Below are 24,172 nucleotides of genomic sequence, written 5' to 3'. Positions count from 1 at the left end.
CATTTTCCTTTGTAGAAGGAGGCCATTTGGCCCATTGAATCTGCATCAACAACATTCTCAACTAGGCCCTTAACCCCACATATTTACCCCGGGGAGGTAGTGGAAACAGATACAATAGTGAGGGCGTCTGGACAAATACATGAATAGGATGGGTATAGAGGGATACAGTCCCCAGAAGCGTAGGTGGTTTTAGTTCAGCTGAGCAGCATGGTTGGTGCAGGCTTGGAGGGCCGAAGGGCCTGTTCCTGCGCTGTAATTTTCTTTGTTCTTTGTTCTAATCCATCTAACCTATGCATCCCGGGACACTAAGGGGCAATTTAGCATGGCCAGTGCATCGAACCCGCACATCCTTGGACTATGGGAGAAAACCGGAGCAGAGACAGGGAGAATGTGCAAACTCCGCACAGACAGTGACCCAAGCTGGGAATAGAATCTGGGTCGCTGGTGCTGTGAGGCAGCAGAGCTAACCACTGTGCCACCATGCCACCCCCCCAACTTATAAAGAAATCAGGAGAGTGAAGAGGAGCATGAAAAAACACTGGTGGGCAAATAAAGGAAGATCCCCAAATGTTTTATAAGTATATTAGGAGCCAGAGGGTAACCAGGGAAAGAGAAGGACCCATTATGGAGTCAAGTGCAGTGAGCAAAGAGTGTGGCAGTTTGGTAAGTGTGGGAGTTGAGTTCATCTCTTGCCTTAGAATCCAGTACTAATTGCTGCGAGTTTCTTGATAACATCAACTGTTTACTAGGGTTTAATTCTAAAGGGTAGACAATTAAGTCTGTTTTTTTAACCACCCTCACTCTTCTCATTTAAACAATTCACAAGTACAAAAGGCATTACACTTTCAAATTACAAACTAGAATACATTCTCACAATTACAAATTATAAAAATACAAATAGCAACAATAAACATGCCACTTTTAATGCAACAGCACAAACCAACACAGCACAGTAATAAACAGCTAGTATGCATTGTGAGTTATCCACAACAGACCTTTCAAGAATGCAAATAATTCACAATGACTGTAAATGCAAGGATGTTGCTGGGACTTGAGAAGCTGAGTTACAGAGAGAGATTGAATAGGTTAGGACTTTATTCCCTGGAGTGTAGAAGAATGAGGGGAGATTTGATAGAGGTGTATAAGATTTTGATGGGTATAGATAGAGTGAATGCAAGCAGGCTTTTTCCACCGAGGCTAGGGGAGAAAAAAACCAGAGGACATGGGTTAAGGGTGAAGGAGGAAAAGTTTTAAGGGAATATTAGGTGGGGGGGGGCTTCTTCATGCAGAGAGTGGTGGGAGTGTGGAATGAGCTGCCGGACAAAGTGGTAAATGCAGGGTAACTTTTAACATTTAAGAAAAACTTGGACGGGTTCATGGATGAGAGGGGTGTGGAGGGATATGGTCCAGGTGCAGGTCAGTGGGACTAGGCAGAAAAACGGTTTGGCACAGACAAGAAGGGCCAAAAGGCCTGTTTCTGAGCTGGAATTTTCTATGGTTCTATGGTTGTTTCTAAGTCCTCAACACTCTCTAGGGACCTCAATCTCTCTGGAGTTCCCCCCTCCTGAGTACAGATGGTACAACTCTCATTACAGAGAGGGCTCAGATCCTGCAGAGATGGGCTGAACACTTTGAAGCCGTCCTCAACTGACCGTCATCTATTAACGATGAGGCAATAGACAGGATTCCCCAGGTTGATATCAACAGCACCGTGGATGACCCATCAGTAGTAGCCGAAGTCACGAAAGCTGTCAGCCAGCTACCCTGTGGCAAAGCCCCAGGGTAGATGCCATACCTGCAGAGATCCATAAAGCTGCTGGTCCTGTACGTATTGAGAAGCTCACCGAGTTGTTCCAGTCCTTTTGGAAGCAAGGATCCATTCCTCAGGAACTTAAAGATGTTTCCATTGTACACCTCTACAAGAGGAAGGAGTGCAGAGGAGGTTTACTAGGCTGATACCGGAGTTGAGGGGGTTGAGCTATGAGGAGAGGCTGAATAAACTAGGCTTGTACTCATTAGAGTTTAGAAGAATGAGGGGAGATCTCATTGAGACATACAAGATGATGAATGGGATGGATAGGATAGAGGTGGAGAGACTCTTCCCGCTCAGAAAGGACAGTAGGACTAGGGGGCACAGCCTCAAGATAAAGGGGGGGCGGTTTAGAACGGAGTTGAGGAGGAACTTCTTCACTCAAACGGTGGTGAATCTCTGGAATTCTCCGCCCGTTGAAGTGGTGGAGGCTGCCTCACTAAATATTTTTAAGACGCGGGTTGATAGGTTTTTGATAGGCAAGGGGATTAAGGGTTATGGGGAGAGGGCGGGAATGTGGAACTGAGCCACGACAGATCAGCCATGATCTTATTGAATGGCGGGGCAGGCTCGAAGGGCTAGATGGCCTACTCCTGCTCCTATTTCTTATGTTCTTATGTTCAATCGGCAAGCATGCGACAACCACCGAGGAATCTCGCTGCTCTCCATCACAGGAAAAATCCTCACAAGAGTCCTGCTAAATCGTCTGGTCACTCATCTGGAGCTGGGCCTGCTTCCAGAGTCACAGTGTGGCTTCCGCAAAGGTCGCAGGACTATTGACATGATTTTTGCTGCGCGCCAACTTCAGGAGGTGTCAGAGCAGAATCGCGAGCTGTACACAACCTTTGTTGACCTCGTGAAAGCCTTCGACGCTGTCAGCCGACAAGGCCTGTGGAGAATCATGTCAAAGCTCAGCTGCACTCCCCCGCCCCCCCCCCCCCCCCCCCCCAACCGAATTCATTCAGATGGTTCACCAGTTCCATGGTGGCCAGAGTACTGGATGGCGGAGAATCCTCTGAGGCATTCCCAGTCACCAATGGCATCAAACAGGGCTGTGTGCTCGCACCCACACTGTTCAGCATGATGTTTACTGCCATGCTGAATGATGCCTTCCAGAACAGTGTTGCTGGAATCAGCCTCAAGTACAGAGTGGATGGGAAACTCTTCAACTTGAGCAGACTTCAAGCCATTATCAAAGTGAAGGAGACTGTTCTGAGAGATTTCCTCTTTGCCGATGACTGCGCCCTGTATACTGGCTCAGAGCCAGAGATGCAAGTCAGTATGGACAAATTTTCCACGGTTTGTGACAAATTTGGACTCACCATCAACATTAAAATTACCAAAGTCATGCACCAGCCTGCTCCTCATGCACCGTACACAGAACCCATAATCACAATCAAAGGGCAGAAACTACAAGCAGTGGACCAGTTCACTTATCTTGGCAGCACTCTGTCCTAAGCAGTGACTATTGATACAGAACTTAACTGCAGGATAGCAAAGACAAGTTCTGCTTTCGGTAGACTGCGCTCCACTGTATGGGAACATCGAGGAATCAGCCCAGCAACAAAACTGAAGGTCTACAGCGCCGCGGTACTCACTACCCTCCTGTATGCCTGTGAAACGTGGACTGTGTATCGAAGGCATGCAAGACAGCTCAATCATTTCCACATGACTTGTCTTTGCAGAATATTATGCATCAGATGGCAAGACAAAGTACCAGACACTGAAGTTCTCTCCAGACCATCAGTCCACACACTGCTGATGAGAGCGCAGACCCGGTGGGCAGGTCATGTCATCCGTATGTCAGACGAACGCATTCCCAAGCAACTCCTTTTTGGGGAACTCTCTGCGGGAAGACGCTCGCATGGAGGGCAGAAGAAACGTTTCAAAGACACACTCAAGGCCTCTTGGAAGTTGCTTTACATTGACACGACCACCTGGGAAACACTGGCATAAAATCGCCCTAACTGGTGTTGCCTCATCCACAAAGGCTGTCAAGCTTATGAAGCAAGGTGTATTGCTGAGGCATAACTTAAGCGCGAGCTGCGCAAGCCCAGAGCCACCAGCGCAACAACTACAGCGTCTACAGAAATCTGTCCAATATGAGCCAGGACATTCCGTGCCTGAATTGGCCTGATCAGTCATCTTCGGACACGCTGCAACCAGCCTCAAAATGACTAATGGTGTTGAGATCCTCATCAATGACAATGGATGAACAACACCTGGCAGCTTGTTCCAGACACTCACCACCCTCTGTGTGAAACAATTGCCCCTCTGGACCCTTTTGTATCTGTCCCCTCTCACCTTAAACCAATGCCCTCTAGTTTTAGACCCCCCTATTGTTGGGAAAAGATATTGACTATCTAGCTGATCTATGCCCCGCATTATTTTGTAGACCTCTATAAGATCACCCCTCAGCCTCCTGTGCTCCAGGGGAAAAAGTTCCAGTCTACCCAGTGTCTCCTTATAACTCAAACCATCAAGTCCCGCTAGCATCCTAATAACTCTTCTCTGCACTCTCTAATTTAATAATATCCTTTGTATAATAGGGTGACCAGAACTGTACACAGTATTTCAAGTGAGGCCTTCCCAATGTCTTGTACAACTTCAATAAGACGTTCCAATTCCATTATTCATTGTTCTGACCAATGAAACCAAGCATGCTGAATGTCCTCTTCACCACCCTGTCCACCTGTGAATCCACATTCAAGGAGCCATGAACCTGTACTCCTAGATCTTTGTTCTGTAATTCTCCCCAATGCCCTACCATTAACTGAGTAAGTCCTGCCCTGGTTTGATCTACCAAAATGTATCACCTCACATTTATCTAAATTAAACTTCATCTGCCATTCCTCAGCCCACTGGCCCAATTGATCAAGATCCCGTTGCAATCCTAGATAAACTTCTTCACCATCCACTATGTACCAATTTTGGTGGCAGTAAGGAGGGACAATATTTTAGGCTCTTTGAGTGAAGCCAAATGAGTTCATCAAACCCTTTGCATTAAAATAAATACCATGCAATATTGCAAAACTCCCTTGTGTCTTAAGTGGCCTATAACTTCTATGCTTCCTGACTCTTTTGCTTGTATAGAACTTTGGTGAGGCTACAGCTGGAGTACTGTGTGCAGTTCTGGTCACCACATTATCGGAAGGATGTGATTGCACTGGAGGGGGTGCAGAGGAGATTCACCAGGATGCTGCCTGGGATTGAACATTTAAGTTGCGAAGAGAGATTGGATAGGCATGGATTGTTTTTGTTGGAGCAGAGAAGACTGAGGGGGCAACCTGATCAAGGTATTCAAAACCAAAAAGGAATAATCACATTGCTGTGAGTGTTCTTTGGGCCCCCTAACAGTCAGAAAAATAAGAATAGATATGGAGGCAAGTTTCAGAGAAGTGTAAAAGTACTAGGGTAGTGATAGAGGTAGTCACATGGAGGTAGTTTAACTGGGGTAGTCATAGTGTGAAAGGTTTAGAGAGAGTGGAATTCTTAAAATGAATCCAGGTGAATTTAAGACAGTGTATAGAAGGGCCTACAAGAGAGGGGGCAATCCTAGACTTAATTTTAGATAATGAAGCTGGGCAAGTGGTTGAAGTGGGAGATTTTGTAATCATGATCGTAACGCCATTAGATTCAAGATTGTTATGGAAAAAAAAAGTTCTAAACTGAAGGGAAGAATTGATTTTGATAAGATCAGATATAGATTTGACCAGAGTAAACTTGGCGCAGACACTTTTAGGTAAATCTGTGATGGAACGCATTCAAGAAGAAAATAGAGAGATTACAGGGCCAACATGTCCCAGTGAAGAAAAAAGGTGGTACCAACATATCCAGTGAACTCTGGCTATCGAGGGATATACATCTTTGGATAAATAGTAAAAGGGGGGCTTATGGCTGATGCTGAGGGCTCAAAATAGCAGAAGTCCGATAGTGTAGGACGTGTAAGAAGAAGTTTAAGAAAATTAGGAAAGCAAAATGGGAACATGAAAGGATACTGGCAAGGAAAATTTTAAGTTTTACAAGTACATTAAGAGTTAAAAGGATAATGAGGAAAAGAGTAGACTTTATTAAGGGCCACAATGGTAATTTGGTGTCTGGAGCCAGCAGGTATAGGTAGCGTTTTAAATGAGTACTTTGTTTCTCTCACTAGTGAACATCAACAATGTGAATATAGAAATCATAGGGAAATTGTCTGATACAATTAATGGACAGCGAGGAGGTTGAGTGGTCTGGCAGACTAGAAAGTAGCTAAATCTCCAGGGCTGTTGTGAGGCAAGGGAGGAAATGGCAACAGCACCAGCAATAATTTTCAATTCCTTTGTGGCTACAGGAAAGATGCCAATGCAGTACCATTATTCAAGAAGGGAGGAGGGAATAAACCAGGAAACTGTAGGCCAATCAGTCTAACCTCAGTTGTGAGGAAGCTACTGAAAGCAATTCTGAGAAACAATTGATCTGCATTTGGAAAGGCTAGAATTTATCTAGAACAGTCAACATGCTTTTTTAAGAGAAGGTCATGTCTAACCAAATTGATTGAATTTTTGAAGAGGTGACCAGGTGTGTAGATGCGGACAAAGCATTAGACACAGTCTTCTTGGTCTTCAGCAAAACTTTTGACAAGGTCTTGCGTGGAAGACTGATAGCGAGCCCATGGGATCCAAGGAAATTTGGCAAATTGGCTTAGTGGCAGGAAGCAGAGGATGATGGTTGAGGGGTGTTTATCTGACTGGAAGGCTGTGTCCAGTGGGGTCCTGCAAGGATCTGTTTTGGGGCCTTTGCTGTTTGTGATTTTATAAAATTGATTTAGACTCAAATGTAGGAGGATTGACCAGTAAGTTTGCCGTTGATATGAAAATTGGTGGGGTGGTAAATTATGAGGAGTATAGGCTTGGATTACAGGAGGATATAGACAGACGGTCAAATGGAATTTGATCCAGATAAGAGTGAGGTGACACACTTGGATAGGACAAACAAGGTAAGAGAATACATGACGAACTGTAGGATCCCTGGGAGCCACTGGAAATCAAGAGGGACCTTAGTATACAAATACACCACTCTCTTAAGATAGCAGGAGAAGTAGATAAAAGTGGTTAAGAAGACATCTTGTATACTTGCCTTTATTAGCTGAGGCAGGAAAGTTATGTTGGAACTATTGAAAACAGCTTTGACAAAAGGTCATCGGGACTCAAAACGTCAGCTCTTTTCTCTCTTTACAGGTGCTGTCAGACCTGCTGAGATTTTCCAGCGTTTTTGCTTTTTGTTTCAGATTCCAGCATCCACAGTAATTTACTTTTATATGAAACATTGGTTAGGCCACAGTTAGAGTATTATGTGCAGTCCTGGAAACCACATGGTAGGCGGGATGAGGACGTAGAGGAGATTCATCAGGATATTGCCTGGGCTGGAGAGTTTTGGTTATGAAGAGAGATTGGAGAGACTGGGGTTGTTTTCTTTAGAACTTGGGGCGTGGGGGAAAGAAACATGATTGAGCTGCCAGGTGGGTACAATTTTGTCTTTTACCCGTGTACATAGAACATAGAACACTACAGCACAAACAGGCCCTCCGGCCCACAAGTTGCGCTGATCATATCCATACCTACCAGACCTATCTATAACCCTCAATCCCATTAAATCCCATGTAATCATCCAGAAGTCTCTTAAAAGACCCCAGCGAGTTCTCCTCCACCACCACTGACGGCAGCCGATTCCACTCACTCACCACCCTCTGAATGAAAAACTTACCCCTGACATCTCCTCTGTACCTACTCCCCAGCACCTTAAACCTGTGTCCTCTCGTAGTGACCATTTCAGCCCTGGGAAATAGCCTCCGAGAATCCACCCTATCTATTCCTCTCAACATTTTATAAACCTCTATCAGGTTGCCTCTCAACCTTCGTCTCTCCAGGGAGAAGAGACCTAGCTCCCTCAACCTATCTTCATAAGGCATGCCTCCCAATCCAGGCAACATCCTTTTAAATCTCCTCTGTACCCTCTCAATAGCTTCCACATCCTTCTTGTAATGAGGTGACCAGAACTGCGCACAGTACTCCAAGTGGGGTCTGACAAGGGTCTTATCAAGTTGCAGCATTACCTCCCGATTCCTAAACTCAATGCCTTGATTAATGAAGGCCAGTACACCATATGCCTTCTTGACCACATCCTCCACCGGCAAGGCCGATTTAAGAGTCCCATGGACCCGGATCCCAAGATCCTTCTGATCCTCTTCACTGCTAAGTGTGAGATAGGTATAGTGGGATATGGGCCAAATGAGAGCAGTTGGGACTAGCTTAGGGGTAAAAACTGGGCAGCATAAACAAGTTGGGTTGAAGGGCTGTTTCCATACTCTCTCTGACTCTCTTTATGAGAGGCATAAATAGAGTAAACAGGAAGAAATCTTTCCCCTTGATGGAGGGATCAATGACCAGGAGTCATAGATTTAAGGTAAGGAGCAGGAGGACTAGAGGGGATGTGGAAAACCCTTATCACTCAGAGGGTGGTGAGTCTGAAACTCTGTGCCTGAAAAGGTGGTGGAGAAAGAGACCCTCATAACACTTAAAAAGTTTTTAGATGTACATTTGTGATATGAAGGCAAACAAGGCTCTGGGCTAAATGCTAGAAAATGGGGTCAGACTAGGTAGTTTGTTTTTGACTGCTGCACACATGCTAAGCCAAAGAGCCTTTTCTGTGCTATAGACCTTTGACTCATGTGGCATAAATGTGTGCGGTGAGATAGTAAATGAGTATTTTGTATCTGTGTTCACCATGGTAAAGGACAATGAAGGTGTAGGAAGCAGAAAGGAAGGACTGAATATAGAACATAGAACATAGAACATTACAGCGCAGAACAGGCCCTTCGGCCCACGATGTTGCGCCGACCAGTTACAAAAACAATGACCCACTAGCCTATACCAATCCCTTTTCGTCCATAAACCTATCCAGAGATCTCTTAAACGCCCCCAAACTAGACGCATTTACAACTGCAGCAGGCAGGGCATTCCAATCCTTCACCACCCGCTGGGTAAAGAACCTACCCCTGACATCCGTCCTGTAGCTACCCCCCCTTAATTTAAAGCCATGCCCCCTCGTGCTAGCTTTCTCCATCCGAGGAAAAAGGCTATCACTATCCACCCTATCTAAACCTCTAACCATCTTATATGTTTCAATAAGATCCCCTCTTAGCCGCCTTCTTTCCAACGAAAACAACCCTAAATCCCTCAGTCTCTCCTCATAGGACCTCCCCACCATACCAGGCACCATCCTAGTAAACCTCCTCTGCACCCTCTCCAACGCCTCCACATCCTTCTTGTAATGCGGGGACCAGAACTGCACACAGTACTCCAAGTGTGGCCGCACTAGAGTAGTGTACAGTTGCAACATTACACTGCGACTCCTAAATTCAATCCCCCTACCAATAAACGCCAAGACACCGTACGCCTTCTTAACAACCTTATCTACTTGATTCCCAACTTTCAGGGATCTATGTACACACACACCTAGATCCCTCTGTTCATCCACACTATTCAAAGTCCTCCCGTTAGCCCTATACTCGACACATCTGTTGCTCCTACCAAAGTGAATTACCTCACACTTCTCCGCATTAAATTCCATCCGCCACCTCTCGGCCCAGCTCTGCAACCTATCTAAGTCTCCCTGCAGACTATGACACCCTTCCTCACAATCTACCACACCTCCAATTTTGGTGTCATCAGCAAATTTACTAATCCACCCAACTATACCCTCATCCAGATCATTAATAAAAATTACAAACAACAGTGGCCCCAAAACAGATCCCTGAGGCACACCACTCGTAACTGTACTCCATGATGAATATTTACCATCCACCACCACCCTCTGTCTCCTATCTGATAGCCAATTCCTGATCCAACTTCCTAGATTACCCACAATCCCATACATCTGCATTTTCTGCAGAAGCCTACCATGGTGAACCTTATCGAACGCCTTACTAAAATCCATGTATACCACGTCAACTGCCTTACCCCCATCCACCTCTTTGGTCACCTTCTCAAAAAACTCAATAAGGTTAGTAAGGCACGACCTACCCGCTACAAAACCATGCTGACTATTTCTAATCAATTCATTACACTCCAAATAACTATAAATCCTATCCCTAATAATTTTTTCTAAAACCTTGCCCACAACAGAAGTAAGACTCACCGGTCTATAATTCCCGGCAAAGTCTCTGTTCCCCTTCTTAAACAATGGGACAACATTCGCTATCCTCCAATCCTCCGGGACTACACCAGAGACCAATGACGACCTGAAGATCTGAGCCAGAGGCTCTGCAATCACCTCTCTAGCCTCCCAGAGAATCCTAGGGTAGATCCCATCCGGATATATAATTGAATATAATTGAACAGATTAGTATTAAGAGGGAGAAGTTGTAGCGGTTCAATTTAGATTAAAGGTGGATAAACATCAGATTCAGACAGGGCTGCTCTGAAGCAAGGGAGGAGATTGCATGGGTTCTGACACTAATTTTCAAATCCTCTCTAGCCAGTGAAGCGTTGCCTTGGACTGGAGGAAATGCATTATTTAAGAAGGAATGTAGGAGGAAAAAACAGGTCAGTGAGTCTAATCAGTGGTAGGGAAATTATTGGAAAAAAATTCTGAGGGACAAAATTAATCTCCAAGTGGATGTGTATTCATCAAAGTTAGTCAGCAAGGCTTGGGGGGAGGGGTGGAATCATTTAATTTTTTTGAGGAGGTGACTAGGTGTGTAGATGAGGGCAATGCAATTGATGTAGTCTACCTGGACTTCAGCAAGGCTTTTGACAAGGTCTTGCATGGAATTCTAGAATCAAAAAGCTAAGATCCCATGGGCTCCAGATGTTTTGGAAGATTGGCATAGTAACAGGAGATGTTAGATGATAATCATCCCTCTCTGTGCGTCACAGCTTTTGATGTCCGGCCCCAAGCGGAACCACCTGAAACTTCGAGGGAAGGATTAAAGCGTGGGCCGCCGCATTGCGCGCGCGTAGTCCTGACGCTCAGGCTACTGGGAAGCCTGGGCCTTGTTGATGGCGGGTCCGAGGCTGCCCGGCCCTGAGGCAGGCGCCGAGCGCTTTGTTTTAGTCGCCAGTTTAGACAACGCGCGGAACCTGTCAAATTTATTGAAGGCCGTTCACTTCCGAGACCAAGCCACCTTCTTTGCTTCTGCCAACGGCATTAGGGTGACGACTGAGGCAGCCAAGAGCGTCCAGGGCAACGCCTTCATCCAGGTGGGGGAATATGGAGGGGAGGAAAAGGGGGGGGTGAGGAAGGGGAGGTAGGGGCTGGAGAAGAGACCATTCAGTCCCATGAGCCACTATTTAATAAGATAATTTTCAAATTCTGAATTTCTATCTACCTTTATTCCCCTGCCTATCAAGAATTTAACTATCTCTGCCTTAAAAATATTCAATGACCCTGCCTCAGTTGCCTTCTGAGACAGAGAATGCTAAAGTTGCATAACATCAAGAAAAAAAAATCTCATCTGTCTAACAGGGTGTTCACCTTAATTTGAAAAGTGCTCATGGGTCTGGACTAGCCCACAAGAGTCCTCTTTGTCAAGACTTGATGAAGGAGCAATGTTCTGAAAGCTTGTGACTCCAAATAAACCTGTTGGACTTTAACCTGGTGTTGTGAAACTTTTTACTGTGCTTACCCCAATCCGATGCTGGTCTCTCTACATCATGGCATGTTTTGAGTTATGGTCTTGCTAACTGAAGCATAGCATCCTTTTATCTTTTAAAAAACTGAAAATGCTGCATAAACAGGTCAAGTTGCATGTTCTTCATAGGGACTTGAAACATTAACTCTGTTTTTCTTTCCACAGATGCTGTTTGATCTGCTGGGTTTTTTCCAGTATTTTCTGTTTCATTCCTGTATCCATAGTACTTTTATTCTCGTGTTCAATTCCTCTCATAATAAAGCCTTCTGTTAGCCTTATTTACTTGATGTACCTACATACTAGCTTCTTGTAACTTGTGCACTAGAATACTGGGATTTCTCTGTACTCTGAATTCTGCAGGTACACAGTGAGATAGAAAATCTGGTCAACTATTACAGCAACAATAATTTCTCCCTCAGTCTCAACAAAACAGAGGAGATTGTCATCGTCTTCAGGAATCATAAAGGAGAACATGCCCCTGTCTTCTTCACTCGGGGCGAAGTAGAAAGGGTTGAGAGCTTCAAGTTTTTAGGTGTCCAGGTCACCAACAGCCTGTGTTGGTCCCCACCATGCCAACACTATAGTCAAGAAAGCCCACCAACCCCTCTACTTTTTCGGAAGACTAAGGAAATTTGGCATGTCAGCTACAATTCTCCCCAACTTCTACAGATGCACCATAGAAAGCATTCTTTCTGGCTGTATCACAGCTCCTGTTCTGCCCAAGACTGCAGGGAATTAAAGGTCGTGAATGTAGCCCAATCCATTACGCAAACCAGCTTCCCATCCATTGTCTACACTTCTCACTGCCTCGGCAAAGCAGCCAGCATAATTAAGGCCCCATGCGCCCTGGACATTCTATCTTCTACCTCCTGTTGGGAAAAAGATACAAAAATCTGAAGTCACGTGTCAACCGACTCGAGAACACTTTCTTCCCTGCTGTTGAGACTTTTGAATGGACCTATTTTGCATTAAGTTGATCCTTCTCTACACCTTGCTGTGACTAACACTACATTTTGCACTCTGTCCTCCATAAACAGTATGCTTTATCTGTATATCATGCAAGAAAGAATACTTTTCACTATATACTAATACATGTGATAAATCAAATTCCCATATCACAGATTTCTGCCTACCTATATCCATATGTAAACTTATGTCCACTTTACAGATCTTTCTACTATCTTTGTATAGTAAGGTGGGACAGTGATTAGCACTGCTGCCCCTCAATGCCAGAGACCTGAGTTTAATGCTGGCCTTGGGTGACTATCTGCGTCATAAGAACATAAGAAATAGGAGCAGGAGTAGGCCATCTAGCTCTTCGAGCCTGCCCCACCATTCTATAAGATCGTGGCTGATCTGTCGTGGCTCAGTTCCACATTCTCGCCCTCTCCCCATAACCCTTAATCCCCTCTCATCAAAAACCCATCAACCCGCGTCTTAAAAATATTTAGCGAGGTAGCCTCCACCACTTCAATGGGCAGAGAATTCCAGAGATTCACCACCCTTTGAGTGAAGAAGTTCTTCCTCAACTCTGTTCTTAAACCCCCCCCCCCCTTATCTTGAGGCTGTGCCCCCTAGTCCTACTATCCTTTCTGAGCGGGAAGAGTCTCTCCACCTCTATCCTATCCATCCCATTCATCATCTTATATGTCTCAATGAGATCTCCCCTCATTCTTCTAAACTCTAACGAGTACAAGCCTAATTTATTCAGCCTCTCCTCATAGCTCAACCCCCTCAACTCCAGCATCAGCCTAGTAAACCTCCTCTGCACTCCCTCCAAGGCCAAAATATCCTTGCGTAAGCGTCGAGTTTGCATCTTCTCCACATGTTTGCATGGGTTTCCTTCAGGTGCTCCGATTTCCTCCCACAGTCCAAACGTGCAGGTTAGGTGGATTGGCCATGCTAATTACACCATAAGATATAGGAGCAGAATTAGGCCACACGGGCCTGCTCCACCATTCAATCGTGGCTGATTTTCTTTTTTTCTCATCCCCATTCTCCTGCCTTTTTCCCATATCTCCTGATCCCATTGTTAATCAAGAACTTTTCTATCTCTGTCTTAAAGACACTGGACCTGGCCTCCTCAGCCTTCTGCGGCAAAGAGTTCCACAGATTCAACACTCCCTGGTTGAAGAAATTCCTCCTCATCTCTGTTTTTAGTCTGAGGTTGTGCCCTCTGCTTCTAGTTTTTCCTATCAGTGGAAATATGCTCTGCATGTCCATCTCTCCAGGCCTCACAGTATCCTGTAAGTTTCAATAAGATCCCTTCTCCTCTCCTCCTCTCCTCCTCTTTTCTTCCCCCCCCTTCTAAACTCTGAGTATGGACATAGAGTCCTCAACTGTTCCTAATATGACAAACACTTTATTCCAGGGATCATTATTATGAACCTCCTCAAGACCTTTTTCAAGGCCAGCACATTCTTCCTTAGATATGAAATCATCATAGAAACACTACAGTACAGAAAGAGGCCATTTGGCCAATCAAGTCTGCACTAAGGATAATCCCACCGAGGCCCTGCCACCATATTCCCACATATTTTACCCACTAATCCCCTTAACCTACACATCTCGGGACTCTAAGGGGCAATTTTTTTTTTAAGCATAGCCAGTCAAACTAACCCGCACATCTTTGGGCTGTGGGAGGAAACCGGAGCAGCTGGAGGAAACCCACGCCGACATGAGAATGTGCAAGCTCCACACAGACATTGACCCAAGCTGGGAGTCCAAAACTGCTCACAATACTCCAAATGGGGTCTGATCAGAGCCTCACACAGCCACAGAGATATATCCCTGCTGTTGTATTCTAGTCCTCTCAACATGAATGCTAACATTGCATTTGCCTTCGTAACTGCTGACTGAACCTGCACATTAACCTTAAGAGAATCTTGAACAAGCTCTCCCAAGTCCCTTTGTGTTTCTGATTTCCTAAGCATTTTCTCATTTACAAAATAGTCTTCCTCCATTCCACCTTCCAAAATGCATAACCTCATACTCTTCCACATTTTATTCCATCTGCCACTTCATTGCCCACTCTCCTAACTTGTTGAAGTCCTTCTGCAGGCCTCCTTCCTCAATACTACCTGTCCCTCTACACATCTTTGTATCACCTGCAAATTCCTTCCAATTTGTGAATGTATATTGTGAAAAGTTGGGTCTCAGCACTGACACCTGAGGCACACCATTAGTCACTGGCTGCCATCCTGAGAAAGACCTCTTTATCCCCACTCTCTGCCTTCTGCCAGTGAGGCAATCCTTCATCCATGCCAGGATCTTACCCTCAATACCATGGGCACTTGACTTATTTAACAGTCTCCTATGCAGCACCTTGTCAGAGGCCTTCTGGAAATCTAAATAAATCATGTCCACTGGTTCTCCTTTATCTAACTTCCTTGTTACCTCCTCAAAGAACTGTCCCTTAGTGTGCCAAGATGTATAGGTTAGAAGGATTAGTCATGTAAATATATGTGGGGATCACAGGGATATGGCCTGGATAAGGTGGTCCATCAGAGTTGGTGCAGACCTGATGGCTTGAATAGCCTCCTTCCACACTATAGGGATTCTATAGGCAAATTTAGCTACCACGCCTTCACTCCCCTCATCTAAATCATCAGCATGAATTGTAAAATGTTGAAGACCAGCTAGATTGAGTGTAAAAACAGGCCAACTTCAATGCTGCTTTGGGCTGCAATAGTCCAGTGTCTTACTGTTGTTTTTTTTCCCGACTATCACTACATTTCTATTTGCTTTCGCCCTCCTTTTGCATGGCTTCCTATACCATTGATACAGTAAGAAGTCTTACAGCACTGAGTTAAAGCCCAACAGGTTTATTTGGTAGCACAAGCTTTTGGAGCATTGCCCCTTGATCAGGTGAGTGGTTGGACTTTAACCTGGTGTTATGAGACTACTTACTGTGCACCCCCCCCCACCCCTGTCCAATGCTGGCATCTCCATATCATGCATACCATTTGATGCTATGGCCTGTCTGCGAATTCATCTTACAGACCTCATCTTTGTCCGCAGATTGTCAGCACCTAAAATCTATTTGACAGTCCCCCATTACCTGCCTCACTTACTGTCGTGTCCTCCTGGCTCTCACTGACCAGAATAAGAGGCTTGGTGGCATGGAGTAATGTTTATTCCTCCCTTTCTCTAATGATGCGCATGTCTGCAGTTTGGCTTCTAGAACAATAATCCAGATCTGAAATTTTTCCATCTTACACTTCCTGCAGATGTTTGATGGATTATGTCCAAAAATTCCCACATTCAACAGTTGCAATAATGTAAGTCACGATGACAAAACAGATGATATTTAATTTACTCTAAAATAGAATAATTCCTGTGTATACCCCACCTTTCCCCTGTGACCTTAATTCATTACTCATTTGGTCTCAGTCTCACTCTGGTGTAGACATTTGTCTCCTTGTGCTCCCCTTACTGAAGAGGGAGCAGCTAGGCATGCTGAAGGGTGTGCACTTAAGGGTTGTGGGCAGAGGGGTGTCAGCTTGGAAGATGCTGGAAGAGGTTGAGGGTTCGAGTTGGGTTGCTTAGGAATGGAGATGACTCATTCACCACCACCACCAATGTGCTATGGTTTTGTTACACTTAGGTGATTGACTTAATGTTTATTGTTTTCAGGCATGTATTTTTCAGGAATTCCGTGTTGAGGAGGACTCTGTGATGTTTGTAATAAACTTAACAGTTCTCTTGGACTGTCTCTCAATATTTAGTGCGAGTTCTGTGCCAGGTAAATGTATTTTGACAATTTTGCACTTGAACATATTAAAATACAGACAGTTTTAAAAACTTAGCACATCAAATATGGTGTCATCAGTCACTTTTTGCTTCTCTCCTCTGTAGGAGTGACAACAGCCCTGAGAATGTGTTATCGTGGATATGGTCATCCATTGACATTATTCCTGGAGGAGAGTGGTGTGGTAACTGTCTGTAAAATTCTGACTCAAGAACCAGAGGAAACACTTGACTTTGACTTTTGTAGCACAAATGTTCTAAATAAAATCATTCTCCAGTCAGAGAGCCTGCGGGAGGCCTTTGCTGAGCTTGATATGAGCAGTGAGGTGCTGCAGATCACAATGTCTCCCGAAAAGCCCTATTTCAGGTATGGAGCAGCTTCGAACTCTCGAACCTTAATATAGAACCAGAAAGGAACATGACAATCTAGTTTAAGCACTTCTTCAACTTTCTGACATTCTGGAGAGGTTCAGGGAAGGCCATGCAGCCCACTGAATTTGATATTTGCCATTTTAATCTGACCGTGGCTGATGCAATCCCAAGATATGCAGGGTAGGTTGATTGGTTAAATTTCCCCTTAGTATCAGGTGGAGTAATGGGGTAAATATGTGGGGATAGGGCTTGGGTGGGATTGTTAATGGAGTAAACTCGATGGGCTGAATGGCTGCCTCCTGCACTGTAGGGATTCTGTTCTTTCTATTTATCTACACCGTAGTTCTGTATCCTTTAATATCCAGTTTAAAAAAATCTACAAATCTCAATTTTGAATAATTACCTGGGAGAAAGGCAACATAAATGGGGTAAGAATGACCTGGCCTAAATAAATTGAAATCAAAAATTAGAAGGCAAAACATCAAGTTGTACCAAGGAAGAAGAAGCTGCCTAGGTCACAGTGAAAGAGGTAGTTTAAACACTTCTTGAAAAATTTAAATTTGAGGTATCTGGAATCAGCTGCCTGTACTTAAAATCTGAGATGCCCCCAAAGATACTCAGGGAAATGGAATGGAAATTGCAGAGGTACGGACTTCCTTAGACTCTGGATAGGGAATATCCATAAGGAATGTGTTCAAAACAGTAAGATAAGCCCAGCACCTATAGGCCTGTCAGTTTAGCCTTGGTGGTAGGGAGCTTTTCAAAGTGGGCAAAATTAATTGGGGCTTGGTCATTCTCCATTCTTAGAGCTCATGAAATAAAAGGGACAGTAGTAACATGAATATCTGATGGGAAACAGTGGTGAATGATTGTTTGGACTGAGGAATGTTTATAGTGTAGTTTCCCAGGACTCCTGCACTTCCTGATATTAATGAACTAGACAGTGGTGAATGGGGCACAGTCTTGAGATTGCAGGTGATGTGAAAACTGGAAGTACTCTGACTCATGAAGAGGATAGTTCAAAGTTCAGGAGGTCAGATTAATGGAGCGGGCAGGCAAGTGACATGTGAAAGTCATGCAGCACCCAACTATGCTGAATAAGATTAAAACTAAGTGAGGAATTTGGTTTGGGTGGCAAATTTGGTGTATAAGAGGTGCTCTACCTTTACTTTTTTAAATCAAAGAACAAAGAAAGTTACAGCACAGGAACAGGCCCCCCCCCCCGCAAGCCTGCACTGACAGTGCTGTCCGACTTAACTAAAGCCCCTTACCCTTCCAAGGACCATACCCCTCTATTCCCATCCTGTTTTTGTACTTGTCAAGTTCTTGTACTTAAAAGTCACTACCATATCCGCTTCCACCATCTCCTCCGACAACGAGTTCCAGGCACCCACTACTCTGTGTAAAAAAAAAAATCTGCCTCGTACATCTCCTTTAAACCTTGTACCTTAAACCTGTGCCCCCTAGTAATTGACTCTTCCACTCTGGCAAAAAGCTTCTGCTATCCACTCTGCCCATGCCTCTCATAATCTTGTGGACTTCTATTAGGTCTCCCCTCAATCTCCGTCACTCCAATGAGAGCAAACCAAGTTTCTCCAACCTCTCCTCATAGCTAATACCCTTCATACCAGGAAACATCCTGGTAAATCTTTTCTGTGCCCTCTCCAAAACCTCCACATCCTTCTGTATTCCAAGTGTGGCCTAATTAAGGTTCTATAAAGCTGCAACATGACTTGCCAATTTTTAAACTCAGTACCCCGGCCAATGAAGGCAAACCTGCCAGATGCCTTCTTGACTACCTTCTCCACCTACATTTCTACTTTGTGACCTGTGTACCTGTACACCCAGACCACTCTGCCTATCAATACTTCTAAGAGTTCTGTCATTTACTGTATATTACTGTATCAGTCTCCAGTCATCAGTGAGTTTTCTTTCCTTCTCTCTAAGCTAGGAATGTGCAAGTTTCTATTACATTTCTTTAGCGGGGTGCAACATATTAATTAAATTTTAGTAAGGTGTGTTTCTAATTGATAAATAGAAGTTGCAAAGCTAACTAATAAAGGAATGATAGGGCTGCCCCAACATTGAAACTGCAATTTGTGAACTCCAGGGTGCTTTTTGTGTCCTAGATAATCTTCTGTGCAAGAATTTGTTTTTGCTAAGAGAGGGGATTAAGGGTTATGGGGAGAGGGCGGGAATATGGAACTGAGCCACGACAGATCAGCCATGATCTTATTGAATGGCGGGGCAGGCTCGAAGGGCCAGATGGCCTACTCCTCTTATTTCTTATGTTCTTAACTGTAATCAGCAGCTTGAACTCTGGGTTATGGTACATAAGTAGGGGTGTCAAATGTGATGTATCTATGAGGGAGAGCACATTTATAGATGTGGTCTCTCCATAGTTTAGTATGCAGGAAGAAAAGGCATAGGTGACTGCCAGGTACGTAGTACAAGTTCCCAGCATACAACAAGTTCTCCAACCTGTATTCAGTTCTAAACTAAATAATACTTCATCTGGGGATCCATCAGAGCCAAATCTGTAGTAACAAGGTGGCTCAACGGCACAGGGTGAGTATCTAGAAGAGCCGTAGTGATGGATGTTAGAGGAGCAGGTGCGTGTATCTGGAGCTGCAAATATGATTCCAGGATGGTTTGCTCCCATGGTGCCAGGTGAAGGATGTCAGAGCAATTGTAGAACATTGAAAGGAAAGGGTAAACAGCCAACAGTTGTGCACATTGGCACCAATGACAAAGTGAAAGCATTTAGAGTAGGCAGAAAATTAATACGCAGGACCTCAAAAGTAATACTTGCAGTGTCATGTGTAAGTGAGTACAGGAATAGGAGGATAAGAGCAATGAATGTGTGGTTGAAAAGATGGTCGGGGGGATTTGTTCTGGGGAGTTGAGACCAATATAGGCCAGATGGATTGCACGAGAACATGAGGCTTTCAAATAGTTTTATTGTATCCTTGCCAAAAGCTTTTTGTGATTTATGACCACTGGCTCTTAAAGCTCTTTGCTCCTTCACAAAGTCCCTTTGCAATTCTGCTCTCCCCTGTATTGTCCACCTTCATCTAACTTTTGGTATTGTCAGAAAACTTGGTGATATGATTCTCTGTTCCTTCAGCTTAATTAATTTTAAAAATTGAGGCTCCAGTACAGATTGCTGGGAATGACCCAAGTCACACAGCTAATAGTTGTGCCTCCTCTGTATTCTGTCTCCCAATTATTTCTCTGTTCCTTATCAGTAAGGTAAAGTTGCCTTCCTTTGTCAGAATGTTTTATCTTTTGTTCCTTTTTTTCATTCATTCTGTTGATACTGATAATTGCCTCTAAGCACCATTTCTGTTTTAGGTTATCTACCTTTGGGAATGCTGGAAGCACGCACTGCGATTATCCAAAAGATTCTGATATGATTGAGGCATTCCACTGTAACCAGACCCAATGCAATCGGTAACACATTGACCGCATTCTATTACTGCAGTATCTGCCATTTTGTGTTATAAAAAATATAATCTTATTTTCTTTTGATCAGGTATAAAATTTCATTATTGAAGCCATCTACTAAGGCCTTAGCTCTTTCCTGTAAAGTTTCGCTCCGCATAGATAACCGTGGATTTCTCTCCTTACAATACATGATCCGGAATGAAGATGGACAGATCTGCTTTGTTGAATATTATTGTTGTCCTGATGAAGAAATGGGGGAGTTAGAGTCATAATCAGCAGCCACTTGCTTCCCTATTTATCAGAGACTGACTACATTTCCTCTTTGCAGAAACTGTAGACTCTTGTCCAGCCTGAACTTGGTTCTTCACATCTTTTGAGTTGCTTATTCAAGCTGATGTCAATACTCATTTTGTGTTGAGTTTTAATTAATATCTCCAATGTGATTTGAAATATAAAGATGGGTCTGTGGCGTTATTTTTGCAATGGTTTCATCAGCAGGTAGAGCTCTGAATTGGCTTTTGTCAGGAAGAGTTGGGGCCCAGTTATAATTCTCTACTGTGGAAGGCAGTAATCTACATTCAAACATCCCTGAATGCAGATAGGAAGCTATACTTGGGGTACTTATTTGCCTTCTGATGACTGGGCAATAGCAAGTAAGTATACTGCACAAGCTATGTAGCCCAACAACAAGACAGTGAAGAGAGGAAAGCAACTGTTTTCTGTCCTCTATTGGGCTGAAACTTGTTTACTCTTTTGACCGAGAGGACTTGCAGCTTGAATAATGTGCCACTTTTTTTCTCATAGCCTACGCTGTGATATGGAACATACTGTCATTTGTTCTAACAATTCCAAGTGGTTAAAAAAGCTTTTTACTTCATTTGTTTTATTTCATGTGATCTACTTGTGATCTGTACTTTGCTTTCCACCACTCTAAATCAAGAGGTTATTCTGCCCATTGCATCTTTACTGGCTTTTTGAAAGAACTATTCAGTTAATCTAGTTCATGTTTGAAAATTACAAGTAACTCTCCTGTCATCACTCTTAAACACAGTAAAAAGTCTGACAACACCAGGTTTTAGTCCAACCGATTTATTTGATAGTAAACGCACAAGCTGTCGGGTTTAGTCCCTTCGTCAGGTGAATGGAGAGTTCTGGCCTCAGACAGAGCATATAAAGCACAGACAGTTTAGAGATTACTGATTAGAATGCGAATCCTTACACCTAACCTGCTGTTCAAGACCTGAAGTGGCTGACAATGTGAGTGGAAGGAGCACTTGATCACAGGTTACAGAGATGTGTATTGTCTCCAGACAGTACAGTAAGTGAGGTTTTGCAAACCCAGGCAAGTCACAGGGGTTACAGATAGTGCGACATGAACCCAAGATCCCTGTTGAGACCGTCCTCATGTGTGCGGAACTTGGCTATCAGTCTCTGTTCAGCGACCCTGCGCTGTCGTGTGTCGTGAAGGCCGCCTTGGAGAATGCTTACCCGAAGGTCAGAGGCTGAATGCCCGTGACCACTGAAGTGTTCACCAACAGGAAGGGAACAGTCTTGCCTGGTGATTGTCGAGCGATGTTCATTCATTCACGACACACGACAGCGCAGAGTCGCTGAACAGAGACTGATAGCCAAGTTCCGCAAGCATGAGGACGGTCTCAACAGGGATCTTGGGTTCATGTCGCACTATCTGTAACCCCTGTGACTTGCCTGGGTTTGCAAAACCTCACTTACTGTACCGTCTGGAGACAATACACATCTCTGTAACCTGTGATCAGTGCTCCTTCCACTCACATTGTCAGCCACTTCAGGTCCTGAACAGCAGGTTAGGTGTAAGGATTCGCATTCTAATCAGTAATCTCTAAACTGTCTGTGCTTTATATGCTCTGTCTGAGGCCAGAACTCTCCATTCACCTGACGAAGGGACTAACCCCGAAAGCTTGTGCGTTTACTATCAAATAAATCGGTTGGACTAAAACCTGGTGTTGTCAGACTTTTTACTGTGTTTACGCCAGTCCAACGCCAGCATACCCACATCATCACTCTTAAACTCAGTGTATACAGATCATATTGTTGTATTTTTTTTCTTGTCATTTCTGGTTTTGAACATCTTTGGAATCTACAAATAATCCTATTTGAAATCTATTCAATAGTTAGTCTTCACTAAGCATTACATTCAACATTTACAGCTGAAGATATTTCATCAGAATATACAACAGAGAAAAGCTTCCATGTCCTGTGGTAGTGTGGTGACCAGAACTATGGAATACTTCAAATGCGGCCTAACCAAGGTTTTATGTAGCTGCAACACGATTTGCTAACTCTTATCCTCAATGTCCCAGCTCTGAAGGCAAGCGTGCCTTATGCCTTCTTAATCACCTTGGCCACCTATGTTGCCACTTTTAGGGAACTGGAGCTGCTCGCTCAGATCCCTCTGTACGTTAATGTTCCTAAGGGTTCTACCATTTAGACTACAATTCACACCTAAATTTGATTCTCAAATGCTGGCAATTATCCAGATTAAACTCCATCTGCCATTTCTGTGCCTGTGTCTAATCTATCTATGTGCTGTTGTACCCTCCTGACAATCCCCGGCACTATCAACAACTCAACCAATCTTCATGTTATCCGCAAACTTACTAATTTGATTCCGGATACAGGCTGATTCTGCGGATGGCAGAACTGATGTATGAGGAGAGATTGTTTTCGCTGGAGTTCAGGCGAATGAGGGGGAAAATGTCATAGAGACTTAAAATTCTGACAGGACTAGACAGGGTAAATGAAGGGTGGATGTTTCCAGTGGTGGGCGAGTCCAGAACCAGGGGTCGTGGTCTGAGGATTTAGGGTAGACCATTTAGGATGGAGGTGAAGAGACTTCTTCACCCAAAAAGTGGTGAGTCTATGGAAATCATTATGACAGGAAATAGTTGATGCCAAAACATTGAAAGCATTCAAGAGGCGGCTGGATATAGCACTTGGGGCAAATTGGATCAAAGGTTATAGGAAGAAAGCCGGATTAGGTTACTGAGTTGGATGATCAGGGAGCAGGCTCGAAGGGCCAAATGGCCTGCTCCTACTCTTCTATCTGTCTTATCTATATCAATTCCTATAGTCACCTCCTCTACTAACTTTTTCTAGTGTACCAGTTAGATGTTTTATAACGCCAGATACAAACTATTTGTTTAGTGCCTCCATTTGCAACTTTTTTTCTTTTCATTCATGGAATATGGACATCACTGGCTGGCAGTTATTATTGCCCATCCCTAATTGTCCTTGAGTGCAATTCAGAAGGCAGTTACATTTCTGTGGATTTAGAGTCACATGTAGGCCAGACCAGGTAAGGACAGCAAGTGTCCTACTTAAGGGACATTACTGAACCAACAATTGGCAATTCTTTCATGATCCACACTAGACTTTTATCTCTAGATTTTCTAGAATTCAGTTTCACAGCCTGCTATGGTGGGACTTGAACCTGGGTCCGCAGGGTATTATCTTGGGTCTTTGGATTGCTAGTCCAGCAATAATGCCATTCAGTCAATATCTCCCCTACTTATTCTTTCACCAATTTTAGTTTTATGCTTATAGAAGACATTGAGATTCCTTATGTTGGTTGTCAATCTCTTTTCACATTCCTTGCTTTCTCTTAGTTTTTTTTTCACTTCTGCTCTAATCCTTCGATATTCACCTGAATTCGCCAGCCTGACATCTGTTTACTTCTGCCTTTTTTTTTAGAACATGGAACACTACAGCACAAACAGGCCCTTTGGCCCACGAGTTGTGCCAATCACATCCATACCTATCAGGCCATAGAACTATCTATAACTCCCAATCTCATTAAATCCCATATACTCATCCAGGGGTCTTTTAAAAGACCCCAGTGAGTTTGCCTCTAGCACCACCGGCAGCTGATTTCACTCAATCACCATCTTTTAAGTAAAAAACTTATCCCTAACGTCTCCTCTGTACTTGCTTCCCAGCACCTTAAACCTGTGTCCTCTCGTAGCGATCATTTCAGCCCTGGGAAATAACAAAGAACAAAAACAGCCTGGGAAACAGGCCCATCGGCCCAATGAGGCCATGCTGCCATTTTAACATTACCAGTGGCCCCCCCCCCCCCAACCGAT

General features: G+C 44.0%; 1 protein-coding gene across 2 annotated transcripts; it reads left to right on the top strand.

The window, feature by feature from the left end:
• Positions 1-10,807: 10,807 nt before the first annotated feature.
• rad1 (RAD1 homolog (S. pombe)) lies at positions 10,808-21,097 on the top strand. Of its 2 annotated transcripts, XM_080186597.1 has the most exons (6): positions 10,944-11,052; positions 15,655-15,763; positions 16,119-16,227; positions 16,341-16,599; positions 19,959-20,057; positions 20,140-21,097. In XM_080186597.1, the coding sequence occupies exons 2-6, from the start codon at positions 15,713-15,715 to the stop codon at positions 20,321-20,323; spliced, it is 702 nt and encodes a 233-aa protein (XP_080042723.1). In that variant the 5' UTR covers positions 10,944-11,052; positions 15,655-15,712; the 3' UTR covers positions 20,324-21,097. The 2 variants fall into 2 exon arrangements, with proteins under 2 accessions (XP_080042722.1, XP_080042723.1); XM_080186596.1 differs by lacking the exon at positions 15,655-15,763 and having other exon boundaries at positions 10,808-11,052.
• The last annotated feature ends 3,075 nt before the right edge of the window (positions 21,098-24,172 follow it).

This window comes from Carcharhinus amblyrhynchos, chromosome 4, assembly GCF_965287045.1.
Source record: "Carcharhinus amblyrhynchos chromosome 4, sCarAmb.v2.hapA, whole genome shotgun sequence".
NCBI lineage: Eukaryota > Metazoa > Chordata > Chondrichthyes > Carcharhiniformes > Carcharhinidae > Carcharhinus > Carcharhinus amblyrhynchos.
Note: the sequence above shows the minus strand (reverse complement) of the source record. Positions and strands in the feature narration are given on the sequence as shown.